The following is a 17,610-nucleotide window of genomic DNA, read 5'->3' as shown; positions in this document are numbered from 1 at the left end:
GTCAACTTACTAGCTTTTTCTGGAACCTTTCAAAGATATCACACTGTCTTCATCGGCTCAGTTGTCATGCAGATGGATCTAATGTCACTGGAGCTAAGAAAAAGAGAAGAGAATGAGATGTCAACACATCCATCTCGGCGGTAGCTGAGCAAACACAATGAAGACTCGGTTAAAGCTCAGGAAAAAGCCTGTAAATGTACCTTGAGTTGATATTATTTAGTCAAACTGGTGAAGTATTGTTTCGGTTTATTAAACCTGTGACGTCCGCTGCAGCGTGAGCAAAGTGACAAAAGTACTCAGTACTTGCAAAATAATAAAGTCTTGATAGTGTGAGCAGTATTTCTGCTATAGAGTAATCTAAATGCTGTCTCTTTAATATTATTATAGACTGTATAATAATATTAATGATATATATATATATTTATACAGTCTATGGCTGTCACATGCATTATTCTGTCCAGTGGCTGTAATCCCAACAGTGAAAAGCAGCGACGACTCACTTAAAGTAATAAAGAAAGAATAAAACTGGACTCTGAATGTTTTATCTGTCGTCTGGTGTAGAGTTCATGAGTTATACGCTCATTATTGGGGAGAGGTCATTACATATTCAATGTTTTAAAGATTCCAGCTACAACATGAAAATGTTCCATGCATCTTAATGTATATAATAAATGTTCATGGGGGTCGTTCTACTTTGACTCGTATACTTTAATCACATTTTACTGTCACTGCATCGCTCCCACAGAAACAGTGAGGTGATATCTAACATGTTTAATGCAGATAATGTTAATAACTAGTAGGAGGTGCTACATAATTAAGACAATAAAATTACTATTTAGGATAAAAAAAAGGTAGTTTTACTTTCACTTTAGATACTTAAATCACATGTTTCTGTCACTGCATCACTTCTTCAGAAACAGTGAAGTGATATCTAAGATATTTACTGACAACAGTATTTAATGATCATGTGAAAATGACTTTCTTACTAATTTCAGCCAATAAAATCACATTACTTCGGTCCTTTAGTATAAATCGTCGTGTCTGTGCAGTAGTGAGTATTCACACTGGTGCTGCAGCCATTAAAACCCTTATCGAACCATTTGATCATAAATAATAATAATAAAGTCATCGATCTTAACGCGGGCTGCCGGCCGGGCTCGTGCGTGGCTCCGTGACGCTGTGCGGCTGCATCAGCGCGTGGTTGGAGGAGGAGGAGGAAGAGGAGGAAGAGAGGCGGTGGGGGGGGGGGGCGTTATTTTGCGTTATTGTCACGATTGGACCAGCGCTCGCTCCAGGATGGAGACCAAACCGGTCATCACCTGCCTGAAAACCCTCCTCATCGTCTATTCCTTCGTGTTCTGGGTACGTAGCCTTTCGCTGCTCTTCGTCTTTTCAACAAATAAACGACAACCCTGCGGAAAAGGATCCATCCTCACCCGCCGCGCGCGCGTCTGTGTGCGTGTGTGTGTGTGTTTGTCGTCGTGCGTGATGAGCGGGTGGACACCGCCAGCGTCGTGTTTTCACAGATCTGCGTTAAATGATCGACAAAGCCTGTTTAAAGCTCGTCTCTCCTCTTTGTGTGTGTGTGTGTGTGTGTGTGTGTGTGTGTGTAACGCACATCCAGCCTGCTGGGCGTCAGTGAGTGCGCACAGCTCACAGCATCAGCGGCGGAGGATGTTCGCATCACCGCAGCGGTGTGAGTCCGTCTGACGGTGCGGGCCTCGGCTGTGCGATGAGGCCCGTTTAAAGCAACATTTTGGAGCCGCTGGTGTTTTTTGCTAAAGGGAGCTTGCACCCTTAGCTGGTGCATCTCTATATAACCACGCCATGAACATCGTTAACACCCCAGTGGACTCGTTGATTTGTGCAGGAAAATGTCCAAAAGTGCCTTAAACTGAGGGTCCAGAGAAACAGAAACACTCGAGCAATGCAGTGCAATTGAATCAGAGCTGTCAGAGATGCTTTCCATGTCAAAAGTTGAGACAGCCGCTGTAGCTGTCTGTTTGTTGTGCTGTTGTATAATGCAGCATTGTGTTAAATGTAAGGCTGCACTGACTGTAACATCTATTAGTCTGACTAACTGTTTTCCAGGTTTTACATGAGAAAATAGTTTAAAAATCAGCCGCCACACTTTTATTTTGCCATCTACGAGTGTCATTTATCCGACCAGCAGCCCCAAACCCTCTGATATTCAGTCTACTTTAGTGTGAGATGAGAAAAAAGCAGCAGGTTCTCTGCACGTTTGCTTGATACATGACTGCAGTGGTTTAGAAAATAGTTGCCACTGTGTAATATTTTGTCTGCAAAGCAAAATAAGGTGTTTAGCGCATGGAAACTTGCAGCCTTTCATTCTCTGTTGCACCTTTTTTTTTGTCAGGATGAGCAAGAAGCAGGTTACATGCACAGGAAATCACTCACATATGATTTGTGTTGACTCTAAATGTGTTGGGGGTGTGTGGACGACCTCTCATTTTCCTTTATGTGCTCTTTTTGTCCTGCATCCGTGTCCACCTTGGGGTTGGGTGTGCACTGTCCACTTTGCCCACCTTATTTACATGCTGTATACCATAGAGGAGCAAAAGCATGAGACCCACCCTGCACCACAAAGGCCTCAGATTATACCAAAGAGTTTGAATCACACCGCGAAGCCTCACTCAGGCTTTAATTCACAGCAATCTGTATCCACAGTGCTAACCACGCAGTATATTTGAACACTCATTTGAAGAATATCTGCTGCCTGTGTTTTCCCTGTCATAAAAAGTCTTTGTAGCAGATGATTTGAGCCAGCAGATCATTCAGAAAGTCTCAAACTAGATAAATTTGGTCGTGGCTGCTTCCACTTTTGGATAAATTACTTCTAAGATTAACTTGAGCAGTGAGATAGTGTCTCGTATTTGGTTTTCAGTGGCTTGGATGTGCCTGAATTTCCATTTTTATTACTAGTCGAGTCTTTAAATATGATCTAACATTCACACGGGCAACAATATACATCCAAAGCCACATGGTGTATGAGCACAGGACTGTGTGACTAAGATTTGGTGAACTTTAGTAGTTCTGACTGTATTTTTTGACTATGATTGTGTGTCATAGGCTGATTTCTGACAGCAGCCAGATATAGCCAGTGTAGGATTATCTAATAAGAGCACGTGGAAGAGATTTATCTTCCACATAATGTGATTAGGACACGAAGAGCACTTTCTCTGCTTTCCCACTCTGAACCACGAGGAAGTGAGAATACCGTAAACACTCCTGCAAGACCTGGTAAAACCCAAACTAATCCAAAGTCCTGGTTTCAGCTCTGTCCTCGTGCTGAGGTCTAAAAACAAGCTCTGTGCTGTGCGTGTCCCTGCGCTGCAGACGTGCGTCGGGTGTCACAGATATGAACTTTTATATTTAGTCAGGATTGGACCGTGTCTTGGCGCTGCCTTACATCGACAGCATCAGGTTTCAGATGTCTGAAGTGCAGAGGTGTCTCACAGCTCAGCGGCTCTCCTCGACCCTGAGGGCAAAGCAGGGAGCCGCTCACTGGCACGGAGTTCGAAGCCAGGGAGCCGCCTCGGTGTCAGGCCTCGGCTCCACTGTCACCAGCTTGTCGTGGCGAATAATGTCTCGAGTGTGAATAGCCTGGCCGCCATGCTTTACCCACACACACACACACACACACACACACACATGCAGGGCGGTTAAACGCAGAGCAGGTGGTGGAGTTCGTGTGGTGTCCTCGCCAGCATATTTTGTCATCGCACCTTCTGTTTCTTTATTAGGCCGGGGGGGGGAGGGGGAGGAGGAGGAGGGACCGGGTGACCTGTTTTAAACTCTGTGCTGTAACCAGGGTGGCCGGCCCGGCATTGAATTCCCAACAAAACGTGCAGAGAAGGAGGAGGGTGGGGGGGGGCTCCTCTGAAGCTGTTTGGGATTCAGCAAACAGACATGAGGTCTAGATGACTCCCCCCCCCCCCCCCTCTCTCTCTCTCAGCCCTGCTCTCTCGACTTGATTTCCCTGTTGGCTTTAAAATGAACACGCATCATTTGTATGCGACAGCAGCTCTTAAGGCACCAGACATTTTGTTGTTGCTGATGGAGGCTGTAAACATGAGCACAGTCTGCTCTGGCTGCTGGAACCACCGTTAAAGGTCCCATATCAGGCTCATTGTCAACTTCACACTTGTATCTGGAGGTCCTACCAGAACAGCTTTACAAGGTTTAATGCTCAAAAAACAGACAGGAAGAAACAGACATTTGCTCCATTTTGGAAAAGCAGAACAGTTGATGTGCTTTGCTCGGAGCTGGTGCTAAAGAAGTACAAACAATGGCGGACAGCGAGGTGGATTCATGGGTTTCCCAGTTGGTGCGGTCAGGTCACGTGATCAAAAGATCCCGTTATGACATCATAAAGGGAGCCAAATCTAACCGGCATGTTTTTACATACATTTACTGTGAAAGATGGAGCAGGAGAGGAAGAGAGAGGACGGCCTTTTCTCAGAGTTTGGTGATCTCAAGGCACATTTATATTGGAAAGACATTAAAAAGTACATTTAGCATAATATGGGACCTTTAATAGAAATGATACACGTACACTCCTCGTCATTACCGGCAAATCAAATCATCATCAGTCCGCAGTCGTTCATTTCGGTCGGACAGCAAGTGAAAAGAAGGGATCCTTTACATTAGAGCTGCAACCATTAGTCCATTGTCATTAGATTATCAGCAGCTATTTTGATAAGGAGCGGTCAGTTGTTTTGTGAGCAAAAAAAGCAAAACATTTGCCGGTTCCAGCTTCTCAAATGTGACGATGTGATGCTTTTCTTTAACGTGCGTGATAGTGAGCTGAATGTCTTCGAGTTTTGGACAGCTGGTTGGACGTCACTAGGCTGTGGGACATTAAAGGAGGCATTATTCATCACAATCTGGCATTTTAAAGACAAAACAGTCAATCGAGCAGATTAATCAATGATGCATCCCTTGAATATATCTGCATGTTCGGCCACTGGCTCTCAGCCTATGTGGCTTCTTACCTTTTAAAACAAATCAGCATCATGCAGCCCGAGTGTTGAGCATTTATACATACTCAGGATATGTTATGATGCATATTTATATGACATGAAAATCAATACCCTGCACAGCTGCATCCCGTGTGAAGCCAGAATACTAGTGGCCCCACAGAAGTACAGAGACAAACAGGATAAAGAAGAGTTGTTATACAAACCACAGCCACATGTTTAACTAAACTTTATCTCTTTGTATGTATGACAGTCAGTTAACAGTCAGTTCACCATTTAAGCTATTTTTTAAGCACAAAGGCCAGAAATGTACTGGTTACAGTTTCTCAGACGTAAATGTTTCATGGTTTTTGTCTGGAACAAAAACAAATACGATTATAATTCGTCAACTTGGGCTGAAGGAAATTGTAATGGACATTTTTTACTGTTTTCTAACAGTTCATAGACCAAACGATTATTCAGTAATTAGAATAATTGTTAGCTGCAGTCTGTAGCTGTTAGCTGCCATGTGTGTCTCAGTGTGTGTGTTTCCTCTCACTGTAAACCCTCCATCTCACCCGCCGCTTAAAACTCTTTGTGCTCGCGTGTCACAGTGTTGATAAGGAAATCCACGCGTGGATGTTTGCATGAGACACGGTCGAGCTGAGCTGTTTTACACAGTGACTGCAGCAGACGCTCTTCAAGCTGAGCTGTCGCCGTGTGTGAGCATAGAAGGACTCCTGCTACCTGTGGTTGAATTAGAACAACACAGCAGTCTGAGGACAGGGTGGTGACTTGTCATGGTGAAAAACCCTTTACACAGTCATCATGTGCACACACAGCTAGCAGGTCAAAGTGCAGAGTCCAGTTTACTCTACAGTCAGAGAGGCAACATGGCAGCTTAAGTGTGTGTGAAGTTGTTGTTCATCACAATGGTTTTTTTACGTAACATGTCTCTAGGCTTTAGGACACTGTTGACTAATTGCTAAGAGGGAGCTTTAATTCAAAGATCAAAACTGATGGAGTCTCCCCACCGCTGTTTCAGTCATACTGGCTCCTCTGAGAGCTGAGAGGATTGTTCTCATCAGTCTTACAGGTTTCAGGGTGCACAGAGACATTTTGTACAGACTGCCCTCTTCTCCGAGCACAGGGCCCGGCAGCAGGACGGCGAGCAGCCTCCTCTTGGAAGGGATAAGGGTAGTATGATGAGTTGGCCCTCGCTCAGATCGTTCCACACCCCGCTGCCTTTCCAACGCCAGCAAGACATACCCAGCTGAGACACACGCCGCTTCAGCTGCCTCGTACAACACGCGCTTTTATCAGCAGCCTTCATTTGAAATGCTAAGAGAGGCGCAACAGGAGGAAGCGTCTCGCCTCGGATCAAAGAGCTTCTTTGACGTGTCCCCTTTCTTTTTTTTTTTTTCTCTCTCTCTCTTTTTTTCCCTGCCTGTGTGTTGTGAGTGCGGGCATATTCATAAAGCAGGTGATCGCTATCCCACACTCCAGATGAATTTGTCTTCTGTCTTTTCGTTTCCTCCTCCGTACTCTAATTGCTCTCCTTTCTTGTTCCACCTTGATCCTCTTTCTCCCTCCCCCCCCCGCCACGCTGCTGAAACACACCTTTTGTAATATCGCACAAGTGCAGAGATAAAGGCCTGTTCCCTGCCTTCATTCTGTTTCCTGTGCTCTCTCTCTCTCTGTGTCACGTCCATCTCTCCAACCCCCGCCCTCTAGATAACAGGAGCCATCCTGCTGGCAGTGGGAGTATGGGGGAAGTTGATGCTGGGCCCGTACATCTCTCTGATAGCCGACAACTCCACCAACGCCCCGTACGTCCTAATTGGCACCGGGACGGTCATCATCGTTTTTGGCCTGTTCGGATGCTTCGCCACCTGCAGAGGAAGCCCATGGATGCTGAAACTGGTGAGACGCTGCAGGGGGAAGAGTGCGGTGTAATGTTGCAGGGAGAAAGAGAGAGAGGGGAGGGTTGTGGAAGCTGAATAATTAGCCTGAGGTCACACGGGAAAGGGAATAATGGCTGACCTCCATTCTGTGGAGAGGGATCAGAAATCCACAAGATGCTCCTGGGCACTTTGTCCGGTTAATGGTCAAGTCAAGACTCTGCGTGTGTGTGTGTGTGTGTGTGTGTGTGTGTGTGTGTGTGTGTGTGTGTGTGTGTGTGTGTGTGTGTGTGTGTGTGTCATGCATATGCAAATAGTACACATCTGAGGCAGAGGGTTTTCATGCAAACTATGCAAATCTCCCTCTTACTTCTTCTCTCTCTGTAGTATGCCATGTTCCTGTCGCTCGTCTTCCTCGCTGAGTTAGTGGCGGGGATCTCTGGATTTGTGTTTCGCCATGAGGTCAGCATGCAACCCTCCACTTAAACAACGTTCTAAATCTAACACTAAAGCTGTGCAGCGGCCCTCCTTTGCTGTGCGTGATCATGTGCATTCGTTTGCGTGCTGCAGATAAAGGGAACCTTTCGCAGGACATACACCGACGCGGTCCTGAACTACAACGCTGAGGATGAGGCGAGCCGCGCCGTTGATAACTTACAGCACAAGGTAAGTAAATAAGCTAATAAATGAGTCAGCAGCAAAGCAACATACAACCCTGAATGTTAAAGGTTTGCATTTGTTAAAGGCAACAACAATAGCAATTCTCTCTTTTTCTTATTATCGCCAAATCCAATGAAAAAAACAAAAATAAAAATGTATTAATTCCACTAATAAGTGTCACCTGTGTAGCCAGAGGATGATAAAGTTTATTAGTTTGTGCCATTGAGCTCCACTGTTGTCCAAAAACACATAAATTAGCCTCACCATTGTTCTGTTTGACTTGCTCCTTCATTACGGTAAACAATAGCACTGTAGTTTATTTTGAGTTATTCGCACATACACACCATAAATACTCACTAGCGCTGCAATTATGTGTGAAAATCGTGGCTCAAAATAGTCCCCAGTAAACGCACTATTTACTCCTGTTTGATTGGCGTTAATTCAAAACTGCAGTGCCCAGCTGTTTTTTGTAGCTATTTTCTTTATTTATGTGTTTAGTAAGAACCAGTAGGGCTGAGGGCAACACACAAGGAAGGAAGGGAAGCTGTGAAATGTTCAGAGACAGACTCACTTTGTTTGATTTGATCATCATGTGGGATTTGTTGAGCGTACGAAAAATCGAAAATAACACCAGCCTTATCTTTTAACCCCCATCTGCTCTCGGTGCTCTCTTTGCGTTTCTAGCTGCGCTGCTGTGGAGTGTATAACTACACCAGTTGGTTTGGCAGTGTGTATTACCCATCCAACGGCATTCCTGCCAGCTGCTGCTTTAACTCCTCTGACTGCAACCCAGAAGACCTCCGCAACGCAACTCTAGCCCCAAACAAGGTCTACCACCAGGTCAGTATCTCAGTGTATTTTCTCACTCCTTGCAGTCTGCTGCTAAGTACTTTATGTCGTTTATGAATCACATGACAGGTCCTGATTCACCTTTTCAAACCTCCCTCCTTAATACACTAACAATTGCCTCAGATACTCTCCATCCTGCCCCTAATTTGCACATATAACATGTCCCTGTACCCTCTGCGAACTAACCTGCCCCCTGTGTTTCAGGGCTGCTATGAGCTGGTCACTTCATTCATGGAGACCAACATGGCCATTATTGCAGGAGTGACGTTCGGGATTGCCTTCTCCCAGGTAAGAGCCGAAAAAGCCAGGCGATGACCTGCGAATAAAAGGTGGCACATGTAGTGTTTTTAGCATCAGTGAATTATCAATATGTTTAAAGATGGAGACATAATTACTGAAAACAAGCAGGACAAGTGCTAAGAAGATCAACAGATCATATGTTCTATGTTACATTGTGTGCTGCCAGCTTTGGCTTGATAGCAAAATAGCAAAAATAGCAACAACAAAAAAAAAAGAGATGCTATTTATTAGATTTAGACATGCTGGGCAAGAGCAAGTGTAGCTAATAAAATAAAAGGTGGCTGAATTCCATTTCACTGCTTCAATTTCTGGGTCCTGGTATTGTGCATTCAATTACACTAATATTCCACTTTTGTTTCGATTATTAAAATATTCGTGTAAACAGCATTTTCCAAATTAAGACGTGTGGGATATGCTGTCTTTATTTCAGTTTTAGGACCATTCTTTGGACGTGTGAACAGCACGTTCTGAACACGTTCTGAAACGTCTTTACGACAGTCTGCAACACGCTGCCTTTTGTTTACGATCTGCTCTGTGCGTTGGGAACAAACCTAATAACTGTCAGGCAACAGTCTGGGGTACGGATGCAAGCTGGACATTTTATTTATTTATTTTATTAAATAAATACTTCTGGATGTCTTTATGTTTTAGGATACATTGCAGGGGCATTATACACTAATCGGAGTACTCACTGCTGCATGCACATGAGAAAATTAGTGGAATATTAATTTTCATTAGCCATGTAAACACTTTAGTAGGAACTTTTTTTCAGAATATTTTGTGCATGTTGATGTAGTTGTTGTCTTACAGGCTCACTGAGACACTTGAACAGAATGGATATTATCAGTAACACCTGTGTTTTACGACTGTGTGAAGTCAGAATGTCTGATTAACAGGCTCTCATCCTTCCTCCTGTTCTTCTAAACAACCAATAATAGACCAGAGGGAGGAAGGAAATACTTGTTGCACCATCACTTTCACAACAGGAAATAGTGTCTTGATTTTGAGAATGTTAAACGTTACCAAATGTTAATCCAAGTATTTTCCAACCTCATACATGAAATAAACCCAAAGCCCTTCTCTGTTTTTTCTTGCAGCTGATTGGCATGTTGCTGGCCTGCTGTCTGTCCAGGATCATCACTGCCAATCAGTATGAGATGGTCTAGCTGATGTGAGTGGCAGGTGAGAGACAATGAAAATCCACACACAGAAGCAACCGCAAACATTTTGAGTGAAAGCTGCTGTAGTCAATATTTTCATATTAATGAATGAAATGACTAGTTTAATGTAATAGGTGTTAGTTGTAGTGACAGACCCACCCCTCTGCAATTATCATCAAGCATCCCTGCTTTTCCACTCAGCTCTACCGAGCGTATTAGCACCTTTCAGCACAGCGTTTCACAGCCCACAGCTCTTTTGTTTTCTTTCAGCCTCACCGGTCTCGTTAGCGTCACGTCCAGCCGCAGCAACTGCTTTTTTTCAGCTGAAAAAATAAACCCACTCTGCTCCACCTGACCAGCACCAAACAGCAGACAGACAAAGTTAGTAACCAGCTGATGGCTGTAATGGAGCCGATAGCAGCTAAAGAGCCAGATATTTTTCTCAGGAGTTGGTGGAGACCAAAACAAAGCTAAAAGGAAAGCCAGTGTTGGATATGACACTCATCAGGTGGCCACGACCACAACTCCAGATAGATACAAATGCTGAGTCATGTTCGCTGGATGTGTAAATAGGCAATTGTTCCACTAGAACAACTTTCTATGGTGACGATGTCGTGTTTTCAGCGTGTTCAGCTGCCTCTAAGTGGCCATACAATCAAATACTGTAGGTTTAACGCATACACAGTTAACTCTTCTTTGTTTTTTGTCTTTTTAGGGAGATGAAGAGAAGAAGAGACAAAGAGCCTTGACACATGAGTAAATTCCCGGAAACACTATCACATGTCTGAATTGGAATTTACCTTCCTCCGTCTCTCTGCCTGTGATCTTAATGTAATATCTTAATGTATCTTACTGTAAAGCACCATTCCTTCACTCACTGCTGTTGCATCAGAGCATTATATACCACACATCACGCTGCTGCTTGGTGTAGAAGTCGCTCATTAGCACATATCAGTACGGCCTTCGACCTACAACAGGCAGGTAAACCGGAGTTGTCTGAGCTGACAGAGGTCTCAGAGAGGCGATTGGGTGCAACTTGGCTTCTCAGTTGGTTGCAGCATGCACATCTTTGTACAGACTGACATTACTAAAGCTTGAAAGTAATACTTTATTTGACAGGTTTAGTTTTGCATTTGACTTTGCTATTGCTCACCATTGTATATTCTTATGGTTGTGACATTTTGTGAACTGATTATGCGTACTGAGGATGATATTTTAAGTTTTTATGAAAAATAAGGAAAAGACAAAGGGGAGAAAAGGGATGAGAGTATTTTTATCTGTAGATGCGGCACGATATTTTACGTGCTAATGTTAAAATTGTAATTAAGTATCATTCGAAGCTTCAGTCTGGGATAAATACACAAGATTGTGGATTTCAATGGGAGCCTTTACTGTCAAGCTTCCCCAATAACTTAAAATAGCCGTCCATGAGGGGAGTGAAATGTATTTATCAAGCCAAACAAACAAATAAGGTCACTTGTAGAACATTTCTTTCACAATAAAGACTGAGGCCCGGGTCACAACAGTCAGTTAGCAAGCACATTATCTAACAGGACAATAAGTTGACAGTTAATTCAGAAGACTGTGTTGTACCATCGACTCCTGTCTCATAACTGTATGCAAGCCATCCCCATTTTGTGAAACAGTCTATACTCTGATAGGCGAGGTTAAATTAAAGTGGATGAAGGAACACAGATGATTTGTTCCCTCAAAGGTCAGTTCTGTTAATACATCCACTGTCAGCACTGTCAGGACAACTTGCTGTTGGTGAACTGCGCGAATTTGCTCGTCAAAGTCCCGCAAAGTTGATCCGGATGTGCCAACTTTCACAGATTTGCCAGCAAATCCACTCATCACAGAGATTTCATTGAAATTCACTGAATTCCAACCCAGAAGTTAGCAGTTTGAAATGGTGGTGTGACCCAGCGATTGAGCCTCTAACACTCAGTTATCTAAGAGGTTTGTATGCTTCAAAAAAGGTGGTTTGTATGAGGTGTCGTCTGAACATGTCTAAGGGAGAAAGCGTTTCTTGCTATGAGAAACGGCCACACTTGAAGCCGGGGTGAAAAACTCTTCTTCTGTCGTCTTACAGAGAGGTGAGATGCAGTGAATCATACAAATAGGGATAACACTTGGGGACAGTGTCTCCTCAAAGGCATTCAGAGTTTTGCACCCGACTATCAAATGAAAAGTGACGGAAGTAGGCGCGTGAAGACTGGGGGGAGATTGAGAAAGCTTTAAATCCTGACAACTTTCACACGTGGCCAATCTGTGCATGAAGTGTGGCTGGAAATTGTCAGACTGTCGGTTTTTGGAGAAAAAAATTTTTGTGGGACACAGCCATCCGCAATTCTGACATTAGAAAGATGGAAATGCGCTGCTCGACGATCCATCAAGCACTTTATTTGAAGCATACTGGCACCTCAGTAATGTGCCCATGTTCTTCTTGACTGACTAAACCCCAAAATGTCAAGATTTAGCTTTAAAGACCAGCTCGACACCAGCTGAAAGTCTTCATTCTCGCTGATGGTATACCTGCCAAATAAGGGAAACACTGAATTTCAGCCTGATAGGATAACATCAAATCAGCGGGCTCATGAGTTGTTGTCTCCTGGTGGAATATAATGTGGGATAAGCAGATACACTGGACTCCAACAACAGTGTTCATCTCGTATTTACAGTATTGTACGTAGTGCATCAACACGCCATCATCATCATCATTATCATCTGTAGATATTTATTGGAAATGTAATTTATATGATGTAATGTTTCTCATTCTAATATGCTAATCAGTATAAATGTCGTGTCACAGTTTGGATTCTGCACTTTGTGCCGTTAATCTGTATTTGTTTGATAGTTTATAGGAAACCTCGCACTGGAAAAAATAATTGTGGCCGATGTTTTCGTTGAGAGTAATGTGCAACATGTAGCTGTTTGAATTTAGCTGTATATTTAATAATGGTTTGGTTGGCATTAAGTTTACAGTTTCACCAAGTGATTTTCTATCTCTCTTTCAGCGTGTGTGTGTGTGTGTGTGTGTATGATGAGTGTGTATGATGAGTGTGTGTGTGCGTGCATGTGATTTCTGTTCTTTTGTCTCCTTAACCTTGAGTGTGTATTGTCCTTGTATGAAAGAAGGTGTGCGTGTTTGTGTGATAGAGAGAGAGCGTCTAGACTTTATTGATCCTGTTAAAATCAACTTTGGTCAGTATTTAGTTGTGGCTTTTCAGACGTAATGCTTTCAAAGCTGTACATTTATTTAGTGAATGTATGTTTTCCAACACTCTGAAACTTGTTTTTCCCTCTGCGAACTGATATTGTCCTGTAAATACTAAATTGTAATACCATCCCGCTTACACATGGGGTCACCAGACACTCAAAAAGAACTGCACCCTGCTGTCTACTATTGACTAAGTCACCATCAGTGGTCTTATTATCAATAAATATACAGAATAACAATCTTGTCCAGCGTTTGTTCATTTTGCTATGAGTGAGGCAGCTTTGTTCAATTAAAAACAGACCTAAACAGGTGTCTTATTACTTATATTTACCAAAGATGAATGTGACGGATGGATGTGCCGGTTTGGCCACTTCAGATTTTTCCACATTACTCCTCAAACGTTGAGATTCCACTACAAGGAGCCGGCGTATTAGAATATAATATGATCAGTGTATTTTATTGATTTATTAGCCGTTTCATCATTTGAAGAATATAAAAAGGCATCATCTGGGCTGTTTCGACACAATCAGGGCAAATTATATTTTTAGTGGTTGACCATAAGTTGTTGATATAGCTCACTATTTGATATTTGCTCACTTCAAATTAAAGGTCCCATATTATGCATAATGCATTTTTTAATGTCTGTTCAACATAAATATGTCCCCAATGTGTCTACAGACTGCCAAACTATGAGGAAACACCATCCTCTCTCTTTTTCTGCTGCTCCAGTAAATGTTTGTCAGAACACACCAAAACAGATGGGTAGAGTCAGAAACGAAGCTGGAACTTACTTATATATACTTTGCATTCAGTATTTTATAACTTGGCTGTGATTGACAGAGGAGGAATCTTAAAAGGAAGAACAAATACAACAATCCCACAATGAAACCAGTTATTATAAAGGAGTGAGCTTTACGTTAGCAGTGCAGGGTCCATGATAAATCCACACTAATAGTAACTGAAGAAACACCCAGTTTGAACATTCACACCCTTGGAAGGACATTAAAGTCAACTGAAACATAGCAAACAATGGATACTGAGTTAAAATGGGCAAATTCACTATTTTTAATTAAGTGATGGAAAATATTTCCCTCATTTCAAGATGATGAAGATCAGATGTGCAGTAGCTGTTGCAGCAGATTATCTGGTTACCCTGAAACAACTGATCAACAGAATCAGAATCAGATTTATTGTCATCATACAGCAAAGTACAATGAGATTTCATCTGACCTCTCCCATATAACATACCATAAGACAACACTAAAACAACAGAAACAGACTGCATGACCACAACCTGCAACCGAGAACCAAACAAACCAGGAGAAACCAGGAGAAAACCGCATTGCCTCTGCCAACAAGAAGTGAACACATGGAAACTAAGTTTTGCTTCACCAAAATAAAGCACCAAGAACATTTCAGGCTAAAACAAATCCCACCCTTTATTTGGGAAAACAGTGACTTTACCTCTGAGGCAGAACACCACATGAAACCCTGCTCCAAAAATCTGCCTCATGCAAAACCTAATTTTATCACATTTATGCATAATTGTATTCATTTATTGGGGATATTTGGATTATTTTTTACATTTTTGTTTGCAACAGCTCGTTTTTTTTGCATCATAATCTCCCCGAATTAGAAGAAAATTATTATTATCATCATCACTATAATTTCTATAATTGTGCTCCCAGAAACTGAGCTCCCTGAGGCTGGTTCACTTAATTGAGTACCATCCGTATCCACATGATGGCGCTCAGGCATCAGCGGAAAACGGACCTGAGGGGGGAGACAGAGTGGGGGAGGGAGAGAGGGAGAGAGAGAGAGAGAGAGAGAGAGACGCATGTGTGGGAGATAAAGGCTCCACACATCCTCCTCCGTCTCGCTCCGTCCGCCGGCGCTGCTGCGGAAACGAGGCCGGGGAAAAAGCGGCGTGAAGGCGGCGCAGAGAGGCTGTCACTCGGGGAGACCGCGCTAACCGGCCTCGCTCCGATCTCGTTACGCAAATTACCGGCGGAGCGGCGCGGCAGTGGGTCCGCTAATGGAGCGAGCGTGCCGCCGGCTTCCGCGTCCTGCCTCCTCCTCCTCACCTCCGCCTCCCGATTACACTTAATGGGTTATAGGCTGGAGGGAGGCATCCACCGGGGAAGCGCTATTACTCACATAGACACGCACACACTCACACCCGCACTCCGGAGCGCACGGACGCGCTGAAGTGCAGCAGCCAGTGTAAATGTGAAAAAGGCTGGTTGCAACCACGACATTTAAAAAAGAAAAAACAGAATAGAATACTGAATGCTTAGTATAGCTTCGTTTCTGACTCTTCCCATGTATTCTGGAGATAACAGCCTCTAAGAAAACACTTAGAATAAAGTCTTGAATTGTTTTTAAACAGGATTCAACAGCTACATAAAAGTGGTTCTTAATCACAGGGGAACCACTTTTGGTGCCATGTTGGACCTGTCTTTAAAGGTCCCATATTCTGCTCATTTTAAAGCTCATACGTGTATTTGGAGGCCTTACAACATGTTGATAATGTTCATAAAACGCTTTATTTCCCTCCTAGCAGACATGACCGCTGCAGCTGTTTTCAGCCTCTGTTTGAACGCTTTAGAAGAACAGGACAGTCTGTGTGCTTCACTCTCATCTAGACATCTTCGTATTACTGAGAGCTGCTCATGGAGAGGAAAAAACAAGAGGTGGAAGTAGCCAGTCGTCCTGCTGAAGGGCTGGAGGAGGTCACATATTCACCAGATCCCTGTATGACATCATAAGAGGAGCCAAACCCAAACGGTGTGTTTTGACAAACATTTACTGACTGATGGAGCAGCAGAAAAACAGAGGATGGTTTTTCCTCAGTTTGGCAGTTTGTAGACACACTGGGTCACATTTTTAATACATATATAATCTGGGGCCTTTAATTTTAAGTGAGCAAATGTGAGCTATATAACAACAACTTATAGTCAATCAGGTAACTTTTGTTTACAGGTAATATTCTCTTTTTTACTTTTGTTGCCCCACTAAAAATTTAATTTGTGATGAAACAGGCCAAATTATGCTTTTTTAAAATATATTCTTCAAATGATGAAACAGCTAATAAATCAATAGAATACGTTCATATTATATTCTGACTAATGCGTCAGCTATTCGTTGTGAAGTCTCAACCTTTAAGGAGTAATGTGGAAAAATTCGAAGTGGCCAACATCGGCACATCCATCCCTCACGGAGCCAGTCGGCCTGCTGAAGGAGGTCACATGTTTACCAGATCCCCTTATGACATAATAAGAGGAGCCAAATCCAAACAGTCTGTTTTTACTGAAAGATGGAGCAGGAGAAAACGTTTGGCAGCCAGTAAACACACTGGGGACATATTTATGTTGAACAGACATTAAAAAGAGCATTTTGCATAATTTGGGACCTTTAAAAGGTGCCATACATCACCCTCGTTAATGAAAACTTTCACCCCACTAAACTAAACTGAAGAACCACACAGGTCACCCCAGAGAACTGCTGAAGAAACACCACTTTAACGTACCATTACTGCAAAATACAAATCTAAACACCCAGTATATATATTGTATACATCCATATAATGGAACCTGTAAATAATCATCCCATATTTATTCAAGCATGTTTGCACTCTGCAGCATTACACTCCTGTCTCCACAGCTTTTCTTTTAGTTTTTACAGCTACACTTTTATAGATTTACATTGTAAATAAAGAAAAAATAAAGTATTCCAGCGTCTAAAGGGTAGATCTTTATCCACATGGGGTTTCAATAAGGCTCCATGGCACAGACTCACTAACACCAACATTAAAGCCCAACTTTCACCCCCTAATATCTCGGATTAAGTGATTCAAGCTGAAACACATTAGTAACACGTGGGGAGATTGTGAATCCTCAAAGGATCAGATAGGTCTGAAAACAATGATCAGGTGTTTACATGTTTAGCAGCATTTCCTCTTTGTGTTTCCACACAGTGTTTCTCTGTTGGGCTGCAGTGGAAGAATGGTGACAAAGAATTAATTTTTTACTTAAAAGACTCCACATGATTCGTGAATGAATTTTGGAGGGGATTTTTTTAAATGGCTAGTATTAACAGAAGAAATAGTTACAGCAAAACCTATTTCAGCGTTCACATGGGCAAAATTTGACTTGAAAAACAGTGGAATAACCCAAGTGAACACCCATAAACTCCTCACCAGGTTGTTAAAACCCCCCATACTTAGAGAATTACACTCCCCAGAGATGAGAGGAACCAATCAGATGCTTCCTTTTCAACTTAAATTCATCACATTCTGTTCAGAGCTCGTAGATTTGGGGGCCATTTCAGCGTCACATATAGCCACGCTGATGTGCTACTAAAGTGCCGCTCATGAGAGAAATAATTTGTTTTAGTGAAGATTACCAGCCTCGAATCATAACACTAAGTGGCTCGTGTGGCTCAGTATGAAAGAAATATGTTGTCAAATGGCAATCTGATCAGATAAAAATCTTATTAAATCTATGACAGGAATCACTTCGCTGCTTTAATATGGTCTTTCT

General features: G+C 42.8%; 1 protein-coding gene across 3 annotated transcripts; it reads left to right on the top strand.

Moving 5' to 3' along the window:
- The first annotated feature begins 1,258 nt into the window (after nucleotides 1–1,258).
- tspan7 (tetraspanin 7) lies at nucleotides 1,259–13,283 on the top strand. Of its 3 annotated transcripts, XR_011585189.1 has the most exons (9): nucleotides 1,259–1,362; nucleotides 6,714–6,902; nucleotides 7,268–7,342; nucleotides 7,451–7,546; nucleotides 8,225–8,380; nucleotides 8,594–8,677; nucleotides 9,787–9,871; nucleotides 10,565–12,879; nucleotides 12,911–13,283. XR_011585189.1 is itself a non-coding variant. In XM_070838598.1 (8 exons), the coding sequence occupies exons 1-7, from the start codon at nucleotides 1,297–1,299 to the stop codon at nucleotides 9,853–9,855; spliced, it is 735 nt and encodes a 244-aa protein (XP_070694699.1). In that variant the 5' UTR covers nucleotides 1,259–1,296; the 3' UTR covers nucleotides 9,856–9,860; nucleotides 10,565–13,283. The 3 variants fall into 3 exon arrangements, 2 of the variants coding, with proteins under 2 accessions (XP_070694699.1, XP_070694698.1); XM_070838598.1 differs by having other exon boundaries at nucleotides 9,787–9,860; nucleotides 10,565–13,283; XM_070838597.1 differs by having other exon boundaries at nucleotides 10,565–13,283.
- The last annotated feature ends 4,327 nt before the right edge of the window (nucleotides 13,284–17,610 follow it).

Source organism: Pempheris klunzingeri, chromosome 10, assembly GCF_042242105.1.
Source record: "Pempheris klunzingeri isolate RE-2024b chromosome 10, fPemKlu1.hap1, whole genome shotgun sequence".
Taxonomy (NCBI): domain Eukaryota; kingdom Metazoa; phylum Chordata; class Actinopteri; order Acropomatiformes; family Pempheridae; genus Pempheris; species Pempheris klunzingeri.
This window is presented reverse-complemented; position numbering and strand designations above follow the sequence as displayed.